The sequence below is a fragment of the Anopheles bellator genome, chromosome 1, assembly GCF_943735745.2.
Source record: "Anopheles bellator chromosome 1, idAnoBellAS_SP24_06.2, whole genome shotgun sequence".
In the NCBI taxonomy this organism is placed as follows: domain Eukaryota; kingdom Metazoa; phylum Arthropoda; class Insecta; order Diptera; family Culicidae; genus Anopheles; species Anopheles bellator.
In genome coordinates this window covers 13435303-13457715 of record NC_071285.1, presented here as the reverse complement: position 1 = coordinate 13457715, position 22413 = coordinate 13435303, and the positions used below count along the sequence as shown (strand labels likewise).

Below are 22413 nucleotides of genomic sequence, written 5' to 3'. Positions count from 1 at the left end.
GGATGGTAAATACCATATAGGAACATAAAGGAACCGAAATGCTTCGAATTTTGTGATATTGTTGGAGTAATAAGCAATAATTAAAAAATAATAATAAACTCTATCAAAAATGTACTTCCGCAAATCGTTTATCTTTTCGTTGATTCCATCTTAGCTCAAGCGTGCTGGAATCCGTTTGCTTTTGGTGTTCAGAGCCAACTGAGGCTCTCACGTAAGCTTATGTAGCTAATAAAAACCAACAACAGGAAGTTAAATGATACAGCCTAGCAAAGCTGAACAGTCGCCATTGGCTCCATGACCTTTACAATAGAAACCCTTTTCAGATTAAGGCCTCTGATTTTGAATTCGGCATCCCTCTTAGCCAACAATCGGATGGTAGTTTTGAATGCTTCGCCCGCACGAAACAGTCTTCGAATATGAGTTTCCAATCAAACTCTTTAATCCACCATCTTATCTCAATATGCATTAATACAAAGCAAGTTTATTAATGATCATGAATTGTTCTCGCAGCTTTGCTACTGTAGAATGAAAATCCCATTATTGGTATCAAATGGGGCCAAGGACTGCTAAGGAGTGACACTCAGCTTCCATTAAGAGCAATTAAACCCAATGTCCGTCCATCGGAACCAATGTTTTCATTTTATTGTCACACACCGGTAGGGCGAATGCTTTACTGGCCCTCGACGGTACCGTAAGTATCGATCAGCCACCCTTCCAATGAACCCCTTGTGACCTGCGTGTAAAAATAAATACCAAATTACCAAATCTAAAACAGGTGACCGGTGCCACTCAAACAAAAACCAGACCACAGAGGCACTGATCCGATCCAAATCGGGCCGTTACCAGCCGCCGATCAAGAAGCTTAATCTTAATTGAAACTGCGACGCCGTGGAGAGGAGATACTGAAGCTAAACTTAGAGCGACCACGCTGAGCGGTAGGCTACACCTGCATCGCGAAGCGTGGTCTAGCGTCCAATTCGGGCACACGACCAACTTGACGATCACGGTCGAAAGTACCGCCAGGGGGGAAAAGTAAGGAAATGGGTAAATAATACCTACGACGAGAAAGAAACCGGCAAAAGTTCAAGGCAACGGGCGATGCTGCTGCTGTTCAGTCGGTCGTGGTTTTGGAACGACCTTAGGGGAAGTGAAACGAATGGCGGAACGACCGAAGAAACAGAAATAGAAGAAAAAACCGATCCTTCGAAACGACAAAAAAAATCGCACTCATTCCGTCGCACCGCAAGCGTGTCCGTTGGGTGCTCCACATTGGCAATTGCGTAATGGTGGCTGCCAAAATTAAATCCCTCGTACCAACCAGTGATGCGGACTCGTTTGGCTCTTGTTACAGCCAATTGACGCTGTTCGCTGTCGTATGGGCCGCGGAAGCGAAGGTTTGTCGTTTGTCAATTGGCAACATCCGTTGAAGTCTTTCGTACGGGGTGGCTTCCTGGAGCAGTGTGAGTTTTTGATTTGATTCCGTTTGATTTCCTGTTCCGACCTTCTTTCCTGTTCCGAGACACTAAGGAAGCAATAGATATGGTACACTTTCGGTTGCAGCGATCGAAGCGATCGTAGTATAAAAGATAGTGTTGCGAAATATCGGATCACCAGACATTGATTGCAAACGTTACAAGGAAGTCGCGTAAAAATCATCCAGCAATGGCGTTTCAAGTAAGGCGAAGAACATTTTATAAAATCTTAGGCTACAATCTCACACCTATAATGTTTTGCAGTTGGTAACTTTCTTTGCCATCGTGGCCTGTGCTACTGCAACTTACCTTCCGGTAAATCCTGCTTTAGCTTACAGCGACGTACGCTATGGTTACGGCCCAACGGTCGTTCCAGTACCGCAACCGCATTGGCACAATGAATACGATCGGAACTATCAGACCCCGTTAATCGGCAACACAATTGGTGTTCCGCAAGGAACGACGATTCAAAAAACCTTCGTATCGACCCCAACGTACGCTACCAGCCATGTGTCGGAACGAGTCCACGAAGCAATCACACCAGCCTATCCGACGCTGGGCAACAGAATTATTAATCCGCTCGCTCCACTATCGTACAACGTGGGTTATGCCTCACCGATTGCATACGAAGCGAAATATGCTTGGTAACAGAGCAGCAACAAAATAATACCCAATAAAACATTTCGCTAGTGAGCAGTATGGCCATTTCAGATGCTACCGGTCATTTCAAATATATTCCAGTATGTGGCGCTGCCAGACTGACAGCTTGATGCAACCCTGCACACAAGAGGCGCTCAGGCGCTCAGTAAAATTTCGTTCAAGAGCCATTTTGACAATTAATTTCATTAGAAAGAGTGTTGTTCTGTTTGGCTTCGACACGGAGCAGAGAAAATGGTGTTTGGTCGCCGTGAAAAGTGCTTCTGAGCCGGGAAAAGTGTAAAGTGTGTCACCGCGTGAAACTCATGCGTGTTGCTCATTGCGCGAAGGTAGGTAAATGTCCCCGTTTTCGGCTGTTTTTCCTTGTGTGCTCGGTCACAGAAGCTCTGGTGTTCCTCGATGGGTCCGCGACAAGGGATCGCTAGGTCGAGTGCAAATGACTGTAAATAAGTCAATATTGCCCCAGCCAAAGGGTTCCTCCTGCGGTTCTTCCTGCGGTTCCCCGGCACATTATGCTCCGGCTGGCAAGTGGTTCAGGTTCAATTCAGCCCCAATCAGCTGTATAGCAAGATGTCACTCATTGCTTCGTGACGAATGGTGGTCGTGGACGGCTGTTCGAGTTGATGATCCTTCGCAAGCTGGCTGCCGAAAGCTTGGTCTCGTTGTGCACTTTTCAATTCATCCCAACCGGCACACGGTGGCAACGAAGGTGCTGACCGGAAAATAGCTGACCCGGCCAACCGAAAACCGAAAGCGTCGCCATATTGTTTTCAATGTTTGAAGTTTTCTGACACTGCGTTAGTGTGCGTGTGCTCGGTTGAGTCGGCGGCACCAAGTGTATTGCGACCAAGGTGTGCTACAAACCAAGGTGGCTACATCGGGCTCTGTGCCAGGAAATTTGAAATTGGCAACTCAAATTGAATTGTTTTTGGAAATTGTTTGACCCTCTGTAACGTCGAAAAGAAACGGTGTTAATGGTGGCACCAGTGGCTTTCGACAATCCGACAGGTTTTTGTTTTATTAAAACATAACTCAACTTGTCATAGCCTCTGCTCTAGGCTTCTTCGACTCATGTAATCAATCTTATCTATAGTCGCTACGCTCAAATATTTTCACTAATATTTATTAAAATTAGCTTAGTGTTTTCGCGTCCATAAGTCAATAACATTCGTAATAATTTTACCAACTGGCCCTTTAGCTATTTTTACTCGACTTCAACTTCGACAACAAAATGAATCATTGATTCGAATCGCTGAAACAGCTTAGGGGAAGCGCACACAAGCGGCAGAGCGGCGAGGGTACTCTCTCCGACGCTGCTTACAATGGGCCAGAGATTACGGAGAAGCGAGCGTCGTGCGAGGGATGATGATGAAGGACCCCTCCGCATCGCAGGGATAAACCGGGCGCCATCCGTCGCCGTCCGTTCTCCTTTAATGCAGCAGTGTCTGCGTTGCACGCCTCACATGTTCGGCCGTTGTTAACACGAACGAGGATGTTTGACGATGTTGTTCAACATAAATGCAACTAGTGGCGATTGATGTTCTTTTTGCAGTAGGAAGTTGTTCCGTGTGTCTTGGAAAAACCTTTGGACTTCTTCTAGCTAGGATCACAATGTGCATACAGCACACGATGAACGATGAATGAGAAATCAGTTAGGTCACTTATTAGGTCGTTTTAATTGTCTCCCGTTTCGTACTAAAGTAATATTGACAAATATTATATTTTCACATTGTTGAACAATAGAAGTAAAAATAGAATCTTTGAAGGAAATGGAGTGGTTTTTTGGCTTATGAATTTCTCTGCGCTTGTTTTGAGGCTGGAAGCCTAGGTAATTCAAAATCTGCAATTTTGCCCGATAACCAATTTTTTCCAGTTAAGTGTTGAAGGACAATAAAGGGGATAAATGATGCGAAATGAAATCTACTTAAGCAGCACGATTTACTGCTTTTCGTTACTATGTCCCATTTCCCGGAACATTAGCAAACTCTCGTTTCATTGTGGTTGCAAATTTCAGTGGCGAATTGCGCCGAAAATCTAAATAAACTCCTTTTCTCACACTTACGGCTGGTGTATGTGTGCCTGCCTCTTCATGATCCTGTGTGTGTGCGTTTACGAGGGATTGTAGCGCATCTTGCCAGTTCCGATGGGATCCTCGATCGTTCTTCCCTTGGACACGGACCCTTCGTTCGTTGTTTCTTGCGCCCAACCGTGTGCCGGGTGCTGCTGACCGAGAACCTTGGTCTGGCCAATCCCCGGGATACAGATTCTCTCTCGCTGGTGTTCCGAACGGTGTGCGCGGCGTCACATTCTTTCCTACACCGGCTGGAAGGTCCAATGGACCTTCTCTTTGCGATCATCGTCGCCGTCGTCAGTGCTTCTTCCGCCCGTCTTCGGCTTTGTAGCTTCTTTTCTACGCCATCTTTCGCCCGTTCTTTTCTTTTCACTTTTTTATGAGCCAAGAACAAAGCGAAGACGTGCGCACGGAGAAGACAAGAGACATAGTAGGGAGAAAAAAAACATAACCCCGAATCCCGCGTTCTTGCGCCAGCGGCTGGCTACCAACATGACCAGAGTGCGCGCTCCACCTCTCACACCTTGCTCCCGCCACCGTCGCCCTACCGCCGCCCTACCGCCGACATCTCCTGGCCACAGTTTTCATGGATGAAACAGGTTTTCCGATCAACCGAACCACTGCCCAGGCTCCTCTCGCCTTCTTCACCGCGCATTGGTTCTGCGTGGCCGCCGAGAGCCGCCACTATTAAAGGTGCCCCCCTTCCCACCCATGACCTGGCCGGGTTTTTGTGCCACAGAACGTTCCCAACTTGCTCCTTCCCGCATCCCGCGACCATCGTCGCTCCAAAGTGTAAGCTGTTAATCGCCATCGAAGCCGCGCGGCTTTTCGACTTCAGGTGTGACGGTCATTTTTCTGCCAATCCGCAGTGCGGATCCCGCCAGAAAAGAGAAGAATTATCGTTTCAATTCGAACCCCATGGTCCCTCTCGCGTCGCGGGTATCATCCGTCCTCTCTCTAACGTTGACATTTTGGCAGCTGCACGCACCTACCTTTCCGGAGGTCCTCCCGGAGGTGTTGCAGCTTGCGGCTCAAACGCATCTGGTGGAATCGCGCAATATCAAAGGGGATAACCTTCAGTTTGTTACACTTTGGCCGGCTTGCGGAAATTTTATTGTTAATAACCATTTATTTGGGGTGTTTACATCTTTTGCATTTATTTTTACCTTTTAATTCTTTTACATTTTTGATTTCTTATCCATGAAACTAATAAAATTGTTCGACACTTCGATCGACCAGCGTGAGAACGATTTGGCCTTCTCGCTGGTGAGAAGGAGAGAAAAGAAAAGAACGAAAACAAAAGTAACTCTTTCTCCTTCGCACTCGGCTGGGGTGAGCACGGGGCGGAATCCTAGCGAGAAAGAGCGATGATGGTACAATTTTCTTCACCACCACCACCATCATCAGTTTTCTTCGCTCCGATGTGTGCGTGCCGTGAGTAAGCTGAAGGAAATGGGCTGTTGTGTTGGCGAAGCGAAGAAAATTGTCTCACGCTGCACGATTCTCACCAGCTCACCAGCTCTCACCAAATATACACCTTCGATAGTTACAAAAAAACCGGGGGGACTGTTCAGTGGTGGTGTTGGTGAGCATAATCTCGCTCAATCGAAATCATCGATTGCGTGAGTGTTCGATAAATGGGTGTGTTTGTGTAAGTTTGTATGTATTCTATTGGCTCTCTAGCCCGTGTGTCTGAGAGAAACAGTCGCTCACTCTGTCTCACTCTCACGCTCGGGGAAGACCTTTTTTTTGTGGGCCCTGCGTGAAGTGTGATGCGTGACGCGCGCCGTCATTTGGCGTGCACGGATGTAGTTGTGTGAGGTTGTTGGTGGCGCGTTCAATGCTTCTCGCCCGTTCCGCGTTCTCCAAGGTTGCCCGCTCTGCTCGCTTTACGGATCTGCGTTCGCGGGAGAAGGACGGGTGTCGATAGGAAATATATGTTCACCGCGCCGCTGCTACCACAGGAGTAGCCTCCGGCGTTTGTGTTGGTGTGCGAGAGGCTTGTGTAATTGGGAAATGAGGTTGGGTAAAGGAGGACATTCTGGGGATGGGAAATAGGTGAGAGAGGATACACACCGTGCGGATGTGTGCGTTCAGAAAGCGGCCTGCCTCTGGCGAACAGAAAAAGATGGATGCATCGGGGTGCGTTTAGGTGACCCGGTGTGCCATTTTTTATGAAATGATATTGTTTTATGTTTTACAACTCATTTTTTTGTCACTTTGTCGGTGGTTCAGGCAGTGCCATTGGTTGTTTGATGTTTAAAAATTAAAGGGCTGCACGGAGTTTTGTTGAAAACGGATTCATCTCACAGCCGCAATAGAATTACATATTTTCCCATAAATTATTTTTATTTACAATTTGTTAGATGTGAAATCAAAAACAAAGAAACGAAAAGTGTCAAGAGTGATTAGCTTTTGACAGTTAAATGGCGACTATGCTCGTTACGATTAAGGCAATTCAATTGGAATGCAAAGATAAGCGCATTTTCCGTGCTCAAAACAATAAAAAATGCATTCTCTATTCATGACGAAGGCAGTATTTTATTGACGTTGAGCTCGCGATACCCGGCAATAAAACCATCATTAAGGTGTCTATCGGAGTTTTTTTTTTTTTAGCAGAACCGTAAATGTTGTGCCTCATACTTTACAAGGCTAACTCGGGTAAACCCCATTCGCGAGTGAGGCGCGCGAGGTACCTATTTACTAACGTGTGTCGCCGCAGCAGCAGCAGCAGCATGACACTGCCCGGCATGCCTCTTTCCTTGGGAGACGTTTTTATTTTCTTTAGTTTCGCTTTTGCGCTCCTTAACCAGCGGAGCCACGTGCCACCGTGTGAGACGTCATTGTGTGTGCTTGTGTGCGCACGGGTGGAACCGAGAGGTGGCTGCTGACCCTTAGAGTACCCATCCCTTGGCGGGCTTCATCGACCGACCTCAACACGTCAAAACTCTACCCCACAGTTGGGTTGTAGGACGTTGTTGTTAGTCCTGGAGCGAGAAAGAGAGAGAGAAAGAGACAGTGGGTGCTGGCAGGCAGACAGATGGGAACAATATGTAGGCACATACCACAGTCACCGGCATTGTGCGCTCCTATGTATTCGCGCACCTAGTTCCTCGCGATCTCCGATCTATCCCGCGGGTCCTATCAGTCTCGGGAGGTTTCGTTCCGCTCGGCTACAGTGGCACACACGAGCCTGATAACGGGAGCGCAGCCAGTCGGGCGGCTTCAGTGTTGCACACCGTGAACACACATATCGATTGTCCGCAAATGTTTTCATTCCCGGCCACACCAAACCGAGCATTGATTGACTGACGGCCGTCAACGATGCTTTTATGCAACCAAAGCTATTTGCAAGCTTCGTTCGCTTAACGCACGCCACGCGTATTTTTGCTAACCTTAAACATTTTGCCACCACTGTATGTGCTCCGCCTGGGTCTCTGGGCGGTGGAGGAGTTGTTGGCTGTTTGCTTCCGTTTTGTTTTCCGAACACCCGCCCGCGCCCTCAACACCACAACTTCCAGCGCTACCGCTGACCACGAGACGGCACCAACTCCTCCATCGGTCGACCAAGGTCTTTCGAGAGAGAGAGCGCGCACTTGGGGAAGAACACAACATGACAACGCAACGAGCACCACCACCACCACCACCGCTACACCAGCGCAGCAACCCTCCTCCACCGCGCGCGGGGTTGCGTCGATGATCACGACGGCGCTGGTGGCGGGCACAACGCGTTTGCAAAAAGAAGTAAAAGAATGACCCTCGGACGGGTAAAAAAAACTTCGTCACTTCCTTCTTCCACCCACTTCGTGGGGATTGGTGAGGGGCCGGGTGGGAGGGGGCACCACAGACCACAGAGTGTCCGCGCGTGTACTAAGGCACAGAGTCTGGAGGCCATCGTCGTCAATCGCGGTTACGTTTCGGTACCACACTGATAAAAAATGCACAAAATTTGTTTAATTTTTCTGTATTCGAAAAATTCGATTCGATTCGATTGGTTCAATTAACAGATATAAAGTAATTATTTGAAATAGCAAAATAGATGAATTGTTCAAAGTATTTAGTTTATTTTGCTATAATCTAGGTTTAACCGTAATCGGTTCAAGAATTGTACTTCAAATCGTCCATGTCTCATTCGTTCATTAATCGTTTTTCGAATGGTCGCAAATAACGCCCGAATGAATTATGAACGCCATGAACGTGGGAAACAATCCGTATTTATGTTATTTGTCTTTAAAAAATCAATTATCGGCACAGATTACCACCAGCTTTCAGTTCAACGGCGATCTTCATCGTTCGTTCGTATTAAACGTGTGTTTTGTGCAATTTTATTATTTTGTTTTGATGTTATCAATCATATTTCTCTACTTTTTCACTTCGCTTTCGCAATTTTGTCTTTCTTTTACATATTTTTATCTACATTTCTTTAGAAGGTTACGCACAAAACGCGTGTTATCGATGCGTTGTTTTTTTCTCTTTTGTATTATAGAGGCTTTGAGCTATAATGGCATAACATTCGTCTCTTTAAACGATGCGTGCTGATCAAAATGTGACTTATTTTCGAAAGGAAGCACTTATGTCAAATTTATGATTTTATGTTGAGAGAAAAGTCTACGCGCCGCGCACGATGCTCTAGGGGTTTCCGCTGGCTGCGATGCGTTTTTATAGGGCTGCTGCTACCCTGCCGGCCTCACTGCCGGCGCACCCCACCCTAGCGTCGCAGCAGGCTTCGTCGGCTGTGCTACGCTTTTTTTTTCTTCTTTCCTCTTCTATTTATTTCTTCTCCGTTGTTTCCGATTTGGCGGATCGCGCAGCAGTGTAGTAGTAGTATTAGTAGTGGTGGTGGTGTTGGTGACGACCATCGTCGCCCGCTGCAGTGGGGTCGGGGTTCGTCGTGGCACTCGGGATCTGTGTATGCGTGTGTCGGGTGCCTAACGGCAACATACATTTTTTGCTTTCTTTTCGTCGTGTGGCCTATGTTTCCACCGCCGTGCTTCCCACTTCTCCCCGGCAACGGCGCAACCTGTTTTGGCCCCCGTAACATCGACGGTGGTGGCGGCGGCGGCGCTGTGGTGAGGTCGCCTCGCCGTCGTATGTATGAAGGGTGTATTAAATACATCGCGTCCTCGTGAAGCAGAAGAAGAAGATTGGAAGACACAAACACGCACACACGCGCACTCACAAAAGGTAGGCTGAGGACGCGATTTTGTCTCGCTCGCTCTCACTGGCCGCCTCAGCGCTGACTTACCGGAGCATCGGCGAGGACCATCGTTTTGACATATTATTCTTGTTAACATTGTTATCATCATTATCGAGCGAACGTGAGAGGGTGTATGCAGCATTCTAGTGGTTCTTCGTGAGCGCCGGCAAAAACCGAACATACATACATATAAGAACAACACGCTATAAAAAGAAGTAATGAAATAAAAAAGCCATTTGCCTGTATACTCTTGGGGCGACGGAGCAAAAAAAAGGCAAGCTACCGATCGCCGTGAGGTGCTGCTGTTGGTGTGCGGGTGGGCTGTTCTCGAGTCTCGGTTGTGTGCGTAAACGCTGTGCGCTCTCGGGACTGACAGATAAATAAGGCATCGCACATAAACGCACACGTACACCAATCAACAACGGCACACAGCGCGTCACAGGGAGACAGAGAGAGTGAGGAAACAATTCGCCCGTGGCTTGCTTGGCTCTGGTTATTGGTGTTTGTGCACAATGAAAATGCGTGTGCAATGCTGGCTGTGCTTGTGTCGCCGTCGGTTTTATTTTTATTTAGAAAATCTGACGAGTTTTTTCATGGCTCTCCAGACTCCGGCACCGTGAGGGTGAGTAAGAACTATCTATCTCGCTCGCACGCACGTTCGCTCGTTTCTTTCCTGCCCATAGAATCAATGCCGGGATTCTAAGTTCTCGAAACAAGAGAGAATAAAAATGCTGAAAACAAAAGACCGAACGGAGAAAAACGCGACGCGAAGTGTCATCTTGAAGTGGAGCAACAAGCGGGCGCTCGTGCGATGTAAAAGTTGAAAAAGAAAATAGAAAACGGGGTTTCACAGCCGCCCCCGGCGTACGCGGGTGGCGAGGAGAAGAGGGATGCAAAAATGCAGGTGAAATACATTTCGGCTGGGTGAGATGTGGGTGGTGGCGGCGGTGTGGAACAACATACTCTGGAGTAAATAGCCACCAACTATTACCATCCTGCGCGCCACCACACCGTCTCCGAGGGTGAACGTTTTTTGTGGAGTAACAAAAAATCAAGATTAGTCCCATAGCAGTTGGTTGCAACATTGTTGCGTTTTTATTACCTTTTTGCGGCGGTTCGATAACAATCGGCCGACCAAACTCTGAACGCTTTGAGTTTCAAGTGACAGTTGCAGACCAGCAAAACGGGGTTGTAACATCAAAGTATATTCTCGCAGCTCACGAATGTTGCGCGCGCGATATGATTTTCAAACCTCTCATGCTCACGTTATCCTTAGTAACCGTTGGGCGCGTAATCGCTTTGAAAGGAACAACAAATCCCTCTTCCTTTTATGCAAATTCCGGCGAAAAGCGACTAAATCCATGTTTATTTTGACGGTGAACGACAAAACGAAAAGAGGGCGCGAGGGCGAGAGATACAGAGAGGAGACCAAAGGGGAATTCCCCCTCTCGACGAATTATTGATTCATCCTTTCGCGCGTTACTCGGGAAAGAGCAGAAGGATTAGTTCGTGTGGCGGATGATTAATACCCCCAAAATTCACCCCGGGATGGGTACATCAAACGAAAATCAATCACAAAGCACTCCGTTTAGCAGGAAGAAGTCTGTTGTCTGTCACGTGGTGCTCGATTTTGCTATTGGTTGTGGAGGCGCATTCAACAAACGTGATCTGCGCTGAACTTAGGATCGTTGCTGCTGCAAGCGGCACTGCACACGGCATGCACTTTTCCGTTTGGTGTTTTTGTGACACTCTATTGTGCCACGAAATGTGCATGTCAAATAAATAAGCGATGACAAATATTGTTTGTCGCTCGCATACGATTGATGATCGATCGCGACGTCATCAATGATGGATGTGTCTATGGATATTGCAGAACATGGGTTATGTATTTAGTTTTGCAGCATCCATGGTTTTTATGTTTGTTCGATTATTTCCACGCTGCGATTTTTTGTTACAGTATTATTTTTTAATTTCTGATACATTTTTTGTCATTTACTAACAATTGCTTCTTTTTGTAGTTAAAATATTGTGGCTTTCGGCATTTTCTGTTTGTCGCTTTTGATTCTCTTCTTCTTCAAAGGGGCAATTTTTGAGGTGTTGATATTGTTTTTCTAAAACGACGATCCACAGCGAATGCTTTAATGTGTGGACAAAAGAATCGTGTGTCGCATTGTTCGATGATACCTGCACGCATGGGTGGTAGGTGGCAACGGAATTTTCTCGCTTTCCACAACTTTCCACCGCTCAAAACAAAAAAAATCGCACGACGCCGAACCGATCGCCAGCCCAGCGCTAGTCCATACAACGGATACCTTCGTTTGTGTCTTCGAGTGACGTTTCTCTTTTCCTTCGATTTTTCTTGTCACTCTTGGCGTGTGTTTCCACATTTTTCCTGCGCCACACAACAACAGCCTCCTTTGCTGCTTGCCCGTTGATCTCTTTTTTGCCTCGCGAGCACCGCGTTGCTCTCTCTCGTTCTCTCGTGTCTTTTTTCGTTCTCTTCTGCCGTCATTAGCCGGCCTTCGGGTGTGTATGTGTTGTGCTTCTCTTTTTATATATTCATGCTGCGCTGCTGACACCTTCGCCACCGCCACCGCCGCCGGGGGGATGAGCCGGAGATGATGCGTGCATCGGTCACCAACACACTCACGCACTGGTACCCTCAGTCGTCGGAATGCCCTTTGCGCGCATGTGTGCGGTTGGTTGGGCCGCCGCTTCGTTGAATATAGGGAAATGTTTCTTTTCGACCCTTCGCTTCATATGCTCTCTTTTTCACGCGTGATGCTCGCTCTCTTTCTCGTTCACCTTGGTTTATTGTCGCTGCTTTTGTTTCTACGCGTGGCGATGGTTTCCGTATCTTCTACGCTCTCTCTCGCTCTATCTTCACCGATTTCCGCAGGCCATTTACTTTCTAGGACACACCGATCCGGCCTGTGTTCGCCATGGCTGGACACTTGGAAAAATTTTCACATTTTCACTTCCGGAGAGAAGATGGTTTTCGATGGCCACATTGCCTTGGCTCCCGCCGGCTTCACATTGTGCCGGGATTTTCGGCTCATCCCTAACGCGCGCTCTCTCTCTCGCTCTTATGTAGGACATCATCCCTCTCCCGTACATTGTGAGGTTATGTTGGTCGCGGCTCACTTGAGGAGAGCAATAGATTGAAGAATCGAGAGTTGTTGGTGGGTACATAATAACCCTGTTGTCGCCCTCACTTTCTTTTCTCCCCGCGCCCAATGGCTGCGTCATCTGTTAACCTGTATGCATCAGTTTTCGTTATGTATAGTCCGGTCCCTGTGTAGGTATATGACAGTGGAAAAGACGGAAGGAGTGGGCTAAATGGAGCGCGGCGAGCGAGGAGCATCAGTGAAGAGAGCGAGCTAGTGACCGAAAGAGAGAGAGTATTGGGGTTTAGGTGCGTAGCACGAGCGATAATGCGATGTTGGCGTAGGAGTCCGTTGCACAGTGACAATAGCGAGACAGAGAGAGCCGTCGATAGGAATGGGACCATCTTCTGTTGGTGTGCTGCGAGAAACAAGAATGCCGTGAAGAAAACTGGAATAAAATTCGTTCATATTGCGCACACTGTCCATCGAAGCTCCGTGAAGCGTGACGTAGGAAAAGGTGGAAAAAGTGCGTTCTCGCCACTCACTGCTATGATTCACTCTGGCGGCTCTCCCAGTGAACATTTTCTCTCTTCTCACCAAAAAATCCAATCCTTATCCGGTCCTCATTCGGTTCCGAACGGCTGTCTCGAATACCTTCCCCCATATAGCGTTATATGAAAGAATCGCTGTGAGGAGCCGAAAGGTCCATGGAGTGAGGAGCCGTTTAAATTCTCTCACCGAGCGGCCCCCTGTCTCTCACGTGTGTGTTCTCTCGCTTTTTTCGTTTTCTTTCTCCCATATTCCCCCTAACCAAAATGAAACAGTTCGTATTTGGGCGGTACATTTCGATATATTTTCTCTCTCTTTTTTCGCATACACTCTTCACTCTGCACTAGCGGTTCACAATTTGGTGCGTAGCTGCTTTCGGCGCCTTAGAAAAATGCATTGCATCGTATCCTTTGCATCCCATCTGGACATCTGATTGGACATCTGAAACGAGCAAAGCGAAAACATTTCAACATTATTTGGGTGTCACTAAATACTGTCCAATAAACTTACCTGAATTATTTCTATCAGGATCACCCGTGATCGACAGAGAAGCACAAGCACTTGGTACTTTACACTTGGCACTTAGAAAAAACAGAGGCAGAGTTTTCGTCCCGATTCACCAAAACTTAAAGAGAGACTGTCGGACCCTCGGTACTTCGGGAGTTTGCCACGATCTCGCTGTCTCTGTTATTTCTATTCCTTTTTCTTTCTCTCCAACGTTCGTCTTCGACCTGCAAACTCACGGGGATTTGAAAACTCACGGGGATTCCTTCCGTTCTTTCCCCGGCAACCAACGAACGCGTCTCATGCTCACTTCGTACGCTGCGAGATCGCCCTCCCTCGGCCTCGTCGCAGGCAGAGGGGCGTTCGATCTCACTCGTCTCAGCCTTCCTCCGCCGCGTCGCAGGCAGAGGGGCAGCCTCTGGCTCTCAAAATTGTTCACTGGGCTCTCATCATCTCACTGCTGCTGCTCTCCATGCTGTCGTCCTGCGTGTTGTGCGCCCTTCCTTTTCGATGATCAGTTTCAAATGCTGTTCGAGCCGCCAAGATGTGCCACCAGAATTGATAAATAAATTCTTTTTATTTAAGCCGGATCAGAGTAAAAATCAAAGTGAAAAAGCTCGACGAAACATAGTTACAGCCAGTGTTTTGATCCTGTCCCCCCCCCAACAACGAGGTGGTGTCCTCTCTTTGACCGGCGTTTTTTTTTGGTTTTTGTGTTTCGCTGAGAGTCACTGAGCTGCACGCACGCACTGCTCTCTCGCCAAGCGTCGCACTCTTTGATCTCACACCACACGAACACGACCGACTCTCGGGGTGACCGATGGTTGCGCTGGGGATTGAGTGGATCATCTCTCGAAAGTGTGCCCGTGGTGTGCATGTGTGCGTGCGCGGTGTGTGTCCCATCATCGCTTCGACGAACGTTTCCCCGTAACTCTCGCGTTGCGCTGACGGAAACGCTCAGAGCTGTTTCGACGGTCGGAGGTAGCGTTTTTCGAGCGAAGCGAGCGTCAAAAGCAAGCTCCTGCCTGCTGGTCGCGTGTTGTGCGTTGTGGCTGCCGCGGCTCTGTGAGCTTCTCCACCAGTCGTGAATGCCTGGGTTATTATACTTCTATCTGCCGCGATTCGAATCCTGTTCGGTGTGCGTTTTTGTGCCCACGACAAAGTGTTAAAACAATCAACCGGCCGCGAAAAGAAGCTCTTGATTAGTGGCCCACTCGCGGGGGTTTAATCAATGTCTACTGTGTCGTGAACTGAGGCTGCAAAATACAAGGTTGCCTGAGGTTGCGGGTTCTCTCCGCTAGCAACGAGTGTCTGTCGTTGGAAGGTAATTTTTCAATCCAAAATTCACATTACATTTGTTGTGGCCAGCAGAGAATTAGGTCCTCTTTTTCGGCAACTTTTCGACCCCGATTCGATGTGCGTTGCTTGGGAGCGCGATTTGATTTACGCTTACCGTGTAAAGCAGAGAGTGTATGATGTGCACACAGATTTTATCATTTATGTGATTACGTGATGCAAAGTTCTGGTTTAATTGCGCTCCGCCGGATGTCATTAGTTGTGCTCTCGTCGTCGTCGTGCACAAAACCCGGCAGCAGCAGCCGAGCACGGCATTTCACATCCCATCCAATGCACCGACATTATTGTGGCAACGGAGGGCAATACTTTTCCGAAGCAGATCGCCCGCAGAACAGCAAAAGGCCGCAGATCGAGAACCGCACACATACACGCGCGCACACACCACCACCCTTCGCGCATCACCTTGTGCCGTCGGAGAGTTTTGGTTATTATTATTTGGAGTGTGTTTTTCACCGCGAGATTTTTGCCTCACCGTCTCTCGCGCACGGAGGAAGGAGTGAGCGAACGAGCGGTGCCGTGTCGTTGAGTGTGTGCGTGAGATGAGCCACCGCGGACCGCGCTGCTTTCCGTGCCGTGTATACGGATGGATGGATAGCTTTGCGCTTGGTGTGCTGGCGGTGGTGGTAATAATTATCAACAATTAGGTTAGCTCGCACCAACACAAAGGCTCACCATGGTAACAACAGCGGCAATGTTTTGTTGGGAAAGCGGCAGCCGATGATGCGTGCTCGTGTGCGTCTGTGTTGGTGAGCGGCAGGCGAACCCCTGATTTGAGCGATAATCGCGCCTCGCTTATGTAGAATAGGTCGTTCGGTTTGGGATTTTTTTTTCCTTTTTCTTCCTTGGTGGTTCGCTGCTGATGACGTTTGTGTGCTTGGAAACGGCACAGGAAAAGGTATTGATATTTATAGCGTCCGTCAGCGTGTGTTGTTCGCGGTCGCGTCGGCGGGTGCATAGGATTTTCCGAAAAGGAGTTGTGACGGGCGCAGGCAGGCGACGCGCGCGCCCGTCCGTTAGTATTTGGCAAACGATTACTGCGGCGGATCTTCGCTCCCTGGATCACTGGTGGTGGTGCCGAACCGGGTGGGGTTCAATATAATAATAGAAAAACGTTGGCCGGTTGGGAGGAATACAGATCGCGCAATGGCCAATTGTGCCGGCCCCGCTCACTGGCGTGTGCGGGATCGAAAGGAATTCGAAGGAGAAGCATATTCGAGCAGTTATCATTTATTTTTAGACTTGGTGGAATTTTTAGTGGAACACATTGTGCGCGCTCTCTCTCTCTCTCGCTCTCGATGGAACGCTAGAGGGTCAACTTTGGAGTGCATATCTTTCAAAGGAGGTGCCCGCGTTTTTCAGGTTTTGTTTTAAATACTTAAAAGTTAGACAAACACTGGGACCGTACCATCAAGTCAAGGAATGTAGCACAATCCTTATCGCAGTCTTAGATACGCTCGGGGATACCGATAAGAGGAAGGTTGTTTGGCGCCTTAAAACAACTCCCCGATAAGAAGCGGATTCGTGGGGCTTCGTCGTGGCAAATGGGCGCAATACACTTTTTTGAAGACTGTTCAACCGTCCTTCAGCACTAATTTTTTGTTTTCTTATTTCTCCTTCCAGATCCACCCCGCGGGCTGTGGGCAGCCTCTGTGAAACGGTGTTAAAACGCTCTGCGACGGTGGTGTTTTGTACGTTTAGTGTGCATATCTGTGTTTGTGGTCGGTCCTTCTCGCGGTGGTACCAAACCCAAGGGGCCCAAGTCTAAACAACCGAAGATTATCGTGTTTTCTCGGTTGCGTTCCCGTGCGCCGGAGTGTGTGCGTCGGTGTGGTTCTGTGGCGGGCGAATGTTGGTTTGGTTTCCTGTGGCCTCATCGTCATCGGCTTGACGTTTTCCGCTCGATGGGTGCGTGCCTGAAAGATCCTTCCCGATCGGTGTTTGGTGATTGAGCAGAGAGCGGTCATCGGCGAAAAGTGAACGCGGATATCGGAACAGGATCGGTCGAACACATTATCACTTTTATCCATCCCCTTCCGGCCGGCCAACCAGAACACGCGGGGCTCACCTGGACGCGCGATAGCCAGCTGATCGCTAGAAGGCCTCCACGACGGGGCCGAGAGAGGGGTACCTGTTTGCGGTTGTGTGTAGGGCGTTCGTGCGTGTTGTGAATCTAGTGTAGCCGTCTGCCCCCTCGGTGTGTCGTCGACTGTGGCCGTGATCCGCGCTCTGGCCCGCGATCGTTGTGAAACCATCCACCTCAACATAAAACCCCACAGCAGCGGGCGGAACAGCAGGAACAGGGTGTGGTGTTCGTTGCTGGCCTGGCGTAGTAGAACCGAGTCGAAAGAGAGGGAGGAGTTCAGTACGCTCTAGTGATAAATTAACAAAAGTTCACAAACATGTACGCGAAAGGGAAAGGGACAGCGGTGCCGTCAGATGCACAAGCTAGGGAAAAGTAAGTATTGCTTTTAAATGTGTAATGCCTAGTAATTGATGTAGCTGATATTTAAGTTTTTTACATTAATTGGGTCCATTAGGTTTTTGAAGTATGGGGTTTAGTTTATGGACCCCACTGTTTTACGCTCTGCTACTTCGCACAGTTTCAGCGAACAACTTATTTCATTAGTCATTTTGCTGCCAAGTCACTTGTTTCGGTAACGTTTCACTCAAGAGGATTGACAAAATCCTGTTCTCATTCACTAACAGAGAGAAAGAGAGCGCGAGAGGTGGTAGGCTATTTGCAGTAGTGCCGCGATCGCCTCGCGTAACCTTGAACGTCTGGTGGCCGACTTGGCACCACCCCACTTCTTCGGGTGGTCCCTTCACTGGAACAATACGCGTCCGCTTTCTTGCTTCACCAAGGAGATGCTGTGACGGAGCTCTGTGTGTACCATTTATTTCGTCGTGATCGCTGTGCTTGTACACGATCGCATCTGGGCGAATACGCACGTCGCTTGTTTTCGCTGAGCCTATATAATCGACACCCCCGGCGCAACTGCTTGGTGTAACTGCTTCGCCGAACGGAGATTATGTTTCGAAACGCGTGCCAGTGCTCCTCCGGCCTGCATCGTGTTCCAGCCTACGAAAAGAAGCGGGCGAAGAATGGTTGGAAGGCGAAGAACGCGATCGTAAAATGGCTCACGACCAACAACGAGATTAAAAGCGAAGGCGTTGTTTTCTCCTCATCTCTTGCCACTCCAAATCCGCAACGCTTGTCGTCGAGCGTTAAGACGCTTACTCTCGAGGATAAGAAGAATATTCGGCACCGAATTTGTGGACGAAAGACGCTCAACTCTCATCAACGGGCCAGAAAACCATTTTGTGTTCAAGGATTTTTTTATCAGCAAACCCCATGAATCAAGGTGAATTCTACGTTTCTACGGGCAAAGCAGTTGAAATTGAGTAAATGTTCAGCCCTCAATGCTGTTCGGTCAAAGCAGAGTGAACGGCCATTCTCCGTCGATGGAAATGCACCAGTTTCAAAACCATTTTACTATGCCACATTGGGGAGCGAATGGATCGATGGCTTTGAGGGCCGTGCACTGCCTTCTGTTTGAAGTAGTAAATAACGTTTGGGGTTTTACCCCACAGTCCAGGTTGTGGTAAATATACTCCAAATTGGCCAAACGTGGTTGGTGGTGGATGACTTTCAAGCTAGGACGCGCCCATTCGGTGATTTGGATAAATGCCAAAGGAATGTAAAATACCGAGGATCCTCTGCCCCGACTGTGCTGGAATTAGTTCGCCAGCCAATCTTCGTAGCATCAGCAACCATCTCACAGTGATTAGCAATACATTTTTTTTAGCATCGATTCCCGGCCTAGTAACTGAGGTACTTACTGTGTTGCCGTATGACTGTGTAAATCCTAAAAATATCTTTCAATTTTAGATCTTTTTTCCGATCGGTTCTGTACCCTGACTGCCAGCAAAAAGTGATGACGTAGTCACCAAAGTACATGGCTGACAACGTGGACAAGATAGGCGCAATGAGCGATACTCGTGGCGGTGGTGTAGACCCTCAGATTTGATGTCCGCGCCCTGGTGTCTCGCCGTTGGCCACCGTTTCATGGCACGTTGTGTAACGAGACGTGTCCATATGCCTCCAATGAAGGTTTTTCCTTTTCGTAGCTGCAACCGGCCAGCTCACTCACCTATTTCGTTGTAGCAACTGTGCTTCGGGGCTATGTTGCAATTGTTGGCCAACGGGAAAAAGCTGGTAGGGCCAGGAGAGTCGCGCCTGCCGTGCGCTTTTACACACGGCCAGCGCGTTACGCGACTCCCCGTGACCCGTGCGTTCGGTGGTAGTGGTGCGTGGTGACCAACCGCCCTTTTTCGCGCGTGCCTGTAGTGGTGTGTTGTGTGGTGTCTTTGGGCCGAGCGCTTAGAAAGGCGTTTGTTTACATCGCGTTCACTTGACGATGGCAGCGGCGCAGCAGCAGCTATCTGTGCCGCGCCGCGCTATGCGCGCTTGTCACTTGACGGCGACGGCGCCGCCCGTGTCCAGTGAGGGATCACCCCACCCCGGGAACTGCTTGGTTTGAATACTACCTCACCGCACGCCAGTGACTGACGTGATTGCTGCCACCAAACGTAGGTCCTCGGCGGACCAACCCCCGCGGACGCACGATTCGCGTTACCCGCTGCGATTGTTGGCGGCTATTAACACGCTTACCACCAGCAGAGCGCGCGCCAGGCTCACCCGGACGGATGGCGATCGATAAACAAACTTCGATTCCCCAAGTCGTCGTCCTCGTTCGCTGCTCGATGTTTTCGAATGAAGCGTGTAATGTTCGGAATATTCCATCAACCTTGTCGAGGGGGAGCCAAACGGTTTTGACAATTGTGTCCCTACCGAGTCTGTGAATTCTTGGTCAACATTGTGACACGATTCCAGCAAACACAACAATATTGATGGCCAAAGCGGCGGTCCCATTCGAAGCGATAAATGGGGTGGTGAGTCAAGTTTGGAGAGTGATGGAAGCTGCTGGGGCGCCGTGTCAAGTGTTACAAAACACGTGTATCTTACCTTATGTGGCCGCCCACAGTGGTGGGAGATGTGGACGCGTACGCGATCGCGTGTGTTGCGGTCATCACGCGCCGCTATCCAGGACAGTGCCCCCAACCCGTCATATTGCTGCACTCTGCTGCCGCTGCTGTCCTTCTTCTGTGGGGAACCGCACACAGCACATTTGGATCGATCGCCGAATGCGCACGTTTCATCGCAATTGTGCGCTGTTGAACCGTCCCTGGCGAGGCGCGGAATAGACAGCGAGGGACTGTTCGTCAAAATGTTAGCTTTCCCTTCTCTCTTGACGATATGACGTGTCACAATCGACGACCCAATACCTCGTCCAGGGAAGGCGCGCACTCTCTTGTGCTGTAACTCGAGACCTTTCCTGGTAGCATTTTTTGACAACCGTGCGTTATGTGCGACCTGCAATCGAAGTCCTGGTTATGAGCCACACGAAAAAGAGTACCACCACCGGTTTGGGGGTAGGTAACCCTCGCCAAAGAACTCACCTTTAGGTCGACAGCCCATAAAAAAGGGAACCATACACCACCACCATAAATAAGGTTCAGTAAGTTTGGGTGAATGTCACTCATTTTTCTGCGAAAGAAGCAGCAGCCCAGTGGTGGGTGAGTGACTTGGTGGAGAGATACATAAATTATGCTGTAACTATCTCTCCGCCCGAGGTCTTCACTCTATGTATCTTTGTGTGTCTTGTGGAGCCCGTGTCGTGATTTCAGGCAGCAGCAAGCAGACGACCGAAGTTACGCTCTTTGCCCACGATTGTTTTATGTACATAATACAGGGCTTTCTTCCGCGCTCTCGTTTACGCGCTGCCGGCGAGGGAGGGCGGTGTTGTCCTGCGGTGTCACTAGGTATACGAATGGGGGGAGTCCATGTACCTAGCGCGATCGAAGGTGGTACATACGGAGCGTGCTGGTGCTCGCCACAGTCTGGAAAATCGGCCCCCCCGGCGGAAAGGATACCCGGCCCGGCTTGGTCGGTGGTGTGCTCGGCTAGAAAAACTATCGACAGCGGGAATTTGGTAAAATATACGACCGAGCGTTATGGGGGTTTCCGGTGGCACGCGATGATGGTACCCATTCAGCGGCAGCAGCTATCTGGTTCTACTTTTGCCCGCTCGTTCTCTGCCCGACACTGAAAAAAATCCATACTTTGTCTTGTGTCTCTCATTGTGCGTGGTGTGGCGCTGATGCTACGTCCAGAATGTGGCGGGATGGTACATGGCAGCCTCTTTTCTTCTTCTAGTCAGCTTTAAAGTCGGAATCCCACTGTAAAATTTACATTGTCGATCGCATTAAAGAGGTCCTTTTTGCTACTCATTCGGAAGAATTCTCTGACGTCGATGATGATGATGGTGGCCCGCAGCCGAATAAAACGGCGCACATTGGTGAGTGGCACCAAGAGTGGTAGAGTTTATTGTTTCAAACCTCGATGGCGGATGAAGGATCGAAGTTGCTTTAGTCTTTAGACGTTTCTGGCTTTTGGAGATTCATCTTCGGGACTATTGTAAATTTTTAATATCAATTTGATAAAAAATTTAAAACTGTCCAAACATTCTTTGGACAGTTTTAAAATTTTATCAGCATTTGCAAACATGCAATGAATGTTTTGTGCTTTTTGAGGTTTCTTTTACAGGCTTTAAGTTTTTTATCATTGTTATATATTTTATTTTCAAGAAGTAAATCGATTCTGATCGCTTTATGTAATGGAGCCGCCTGGTTGCCCGTGATGGTCATAGCGAAAGAATTAAACGTTTCATGCAAATTTTTGCAATATTCGCAAGTCAAATTGTATTCGAATTCAAAGTGTACGTTCATTGTTCAAACCGCTTGAACTAAAATTCTGTTTAAATTCGAGATAAAAAATGTCATACACACTGATAAATAAATCATGCGAATGCATTCTGATCCACACGTGAGAATAATAAACCGAACGAAAATGAATTTCCCATTGACATAATTTGCCTTCAAAATATTATCAGTGCAGATCTGCGTAAAGTTTGAATAAGTTTCTTTCGACTCTTTAACTCTTCGTCTTTTTAACTTTTCGTCTTTAACCACCGTCGCGCAGATCTCTACCGGATCTCTGTGGCATACCCAAACAATACTCTACGACCCAATGGAGTTTTTCTTATCACCCACTAGGGCCCGGTGGTGTTGTCGGTCGCTGTAGACTAACAGAAAAAACAAATGAGTCACAATGCAATACAAGGCAACCAGACAAAAGTCGCGATATTGACGTGTGACGCTCGAGAACGGTTGTTTGGGAAGTACACGGAGCGCGTGATCGAGTCGGACTCATGTGACGCGAAAGTGTTACGGTGTGCTTAATATCTACCACGCTTTCTTGGCCTTATCAGGATCGGCGTGGCATGTGCGCGAGTGATAAGCGGCCACACCAGGAACCTCTCGAGTCCGCGGGATGTCCCCGATCGTAACGGAGTAGTGTACCTTTGGCGTAAACATTAT

At 48.6% G+C, this 22413-nt stretch overlaps 1 protein-coding gene across 6 annotated transcripts in view; it reads left to right on the top strand.

Moving 5' to 3' along the window:
* The first annotated feature begins 2331 nt into the window (after positions 1 to 2331).
* The window catches only part of LOC131206270 (single-stranded DNA-binding protein 3), a 38417-nt gene continuing 18335 nt past the window's right edge, over positions 2332 to 22413 (top strand). For all 6 annotated transcript variants that reach the window (XM_058198764.1, XM_058198765.1, XM_058198763.1 and 3 more), the window contains exons 1-2: positions 2332 to 2458; positions 16534 to 17368. In XM_058198764.1, the coding sequence (XP_058054747.1) occupies positions 17313 to 17368 (56 nt within the window). In that variant the 5' untranslated portion in view covers positions 2332 to 2458; positions 16534 to 17312. The remainder of the gene's footprint in view (positions 2459 to 16533; positions 17369 to 22413) is intronic.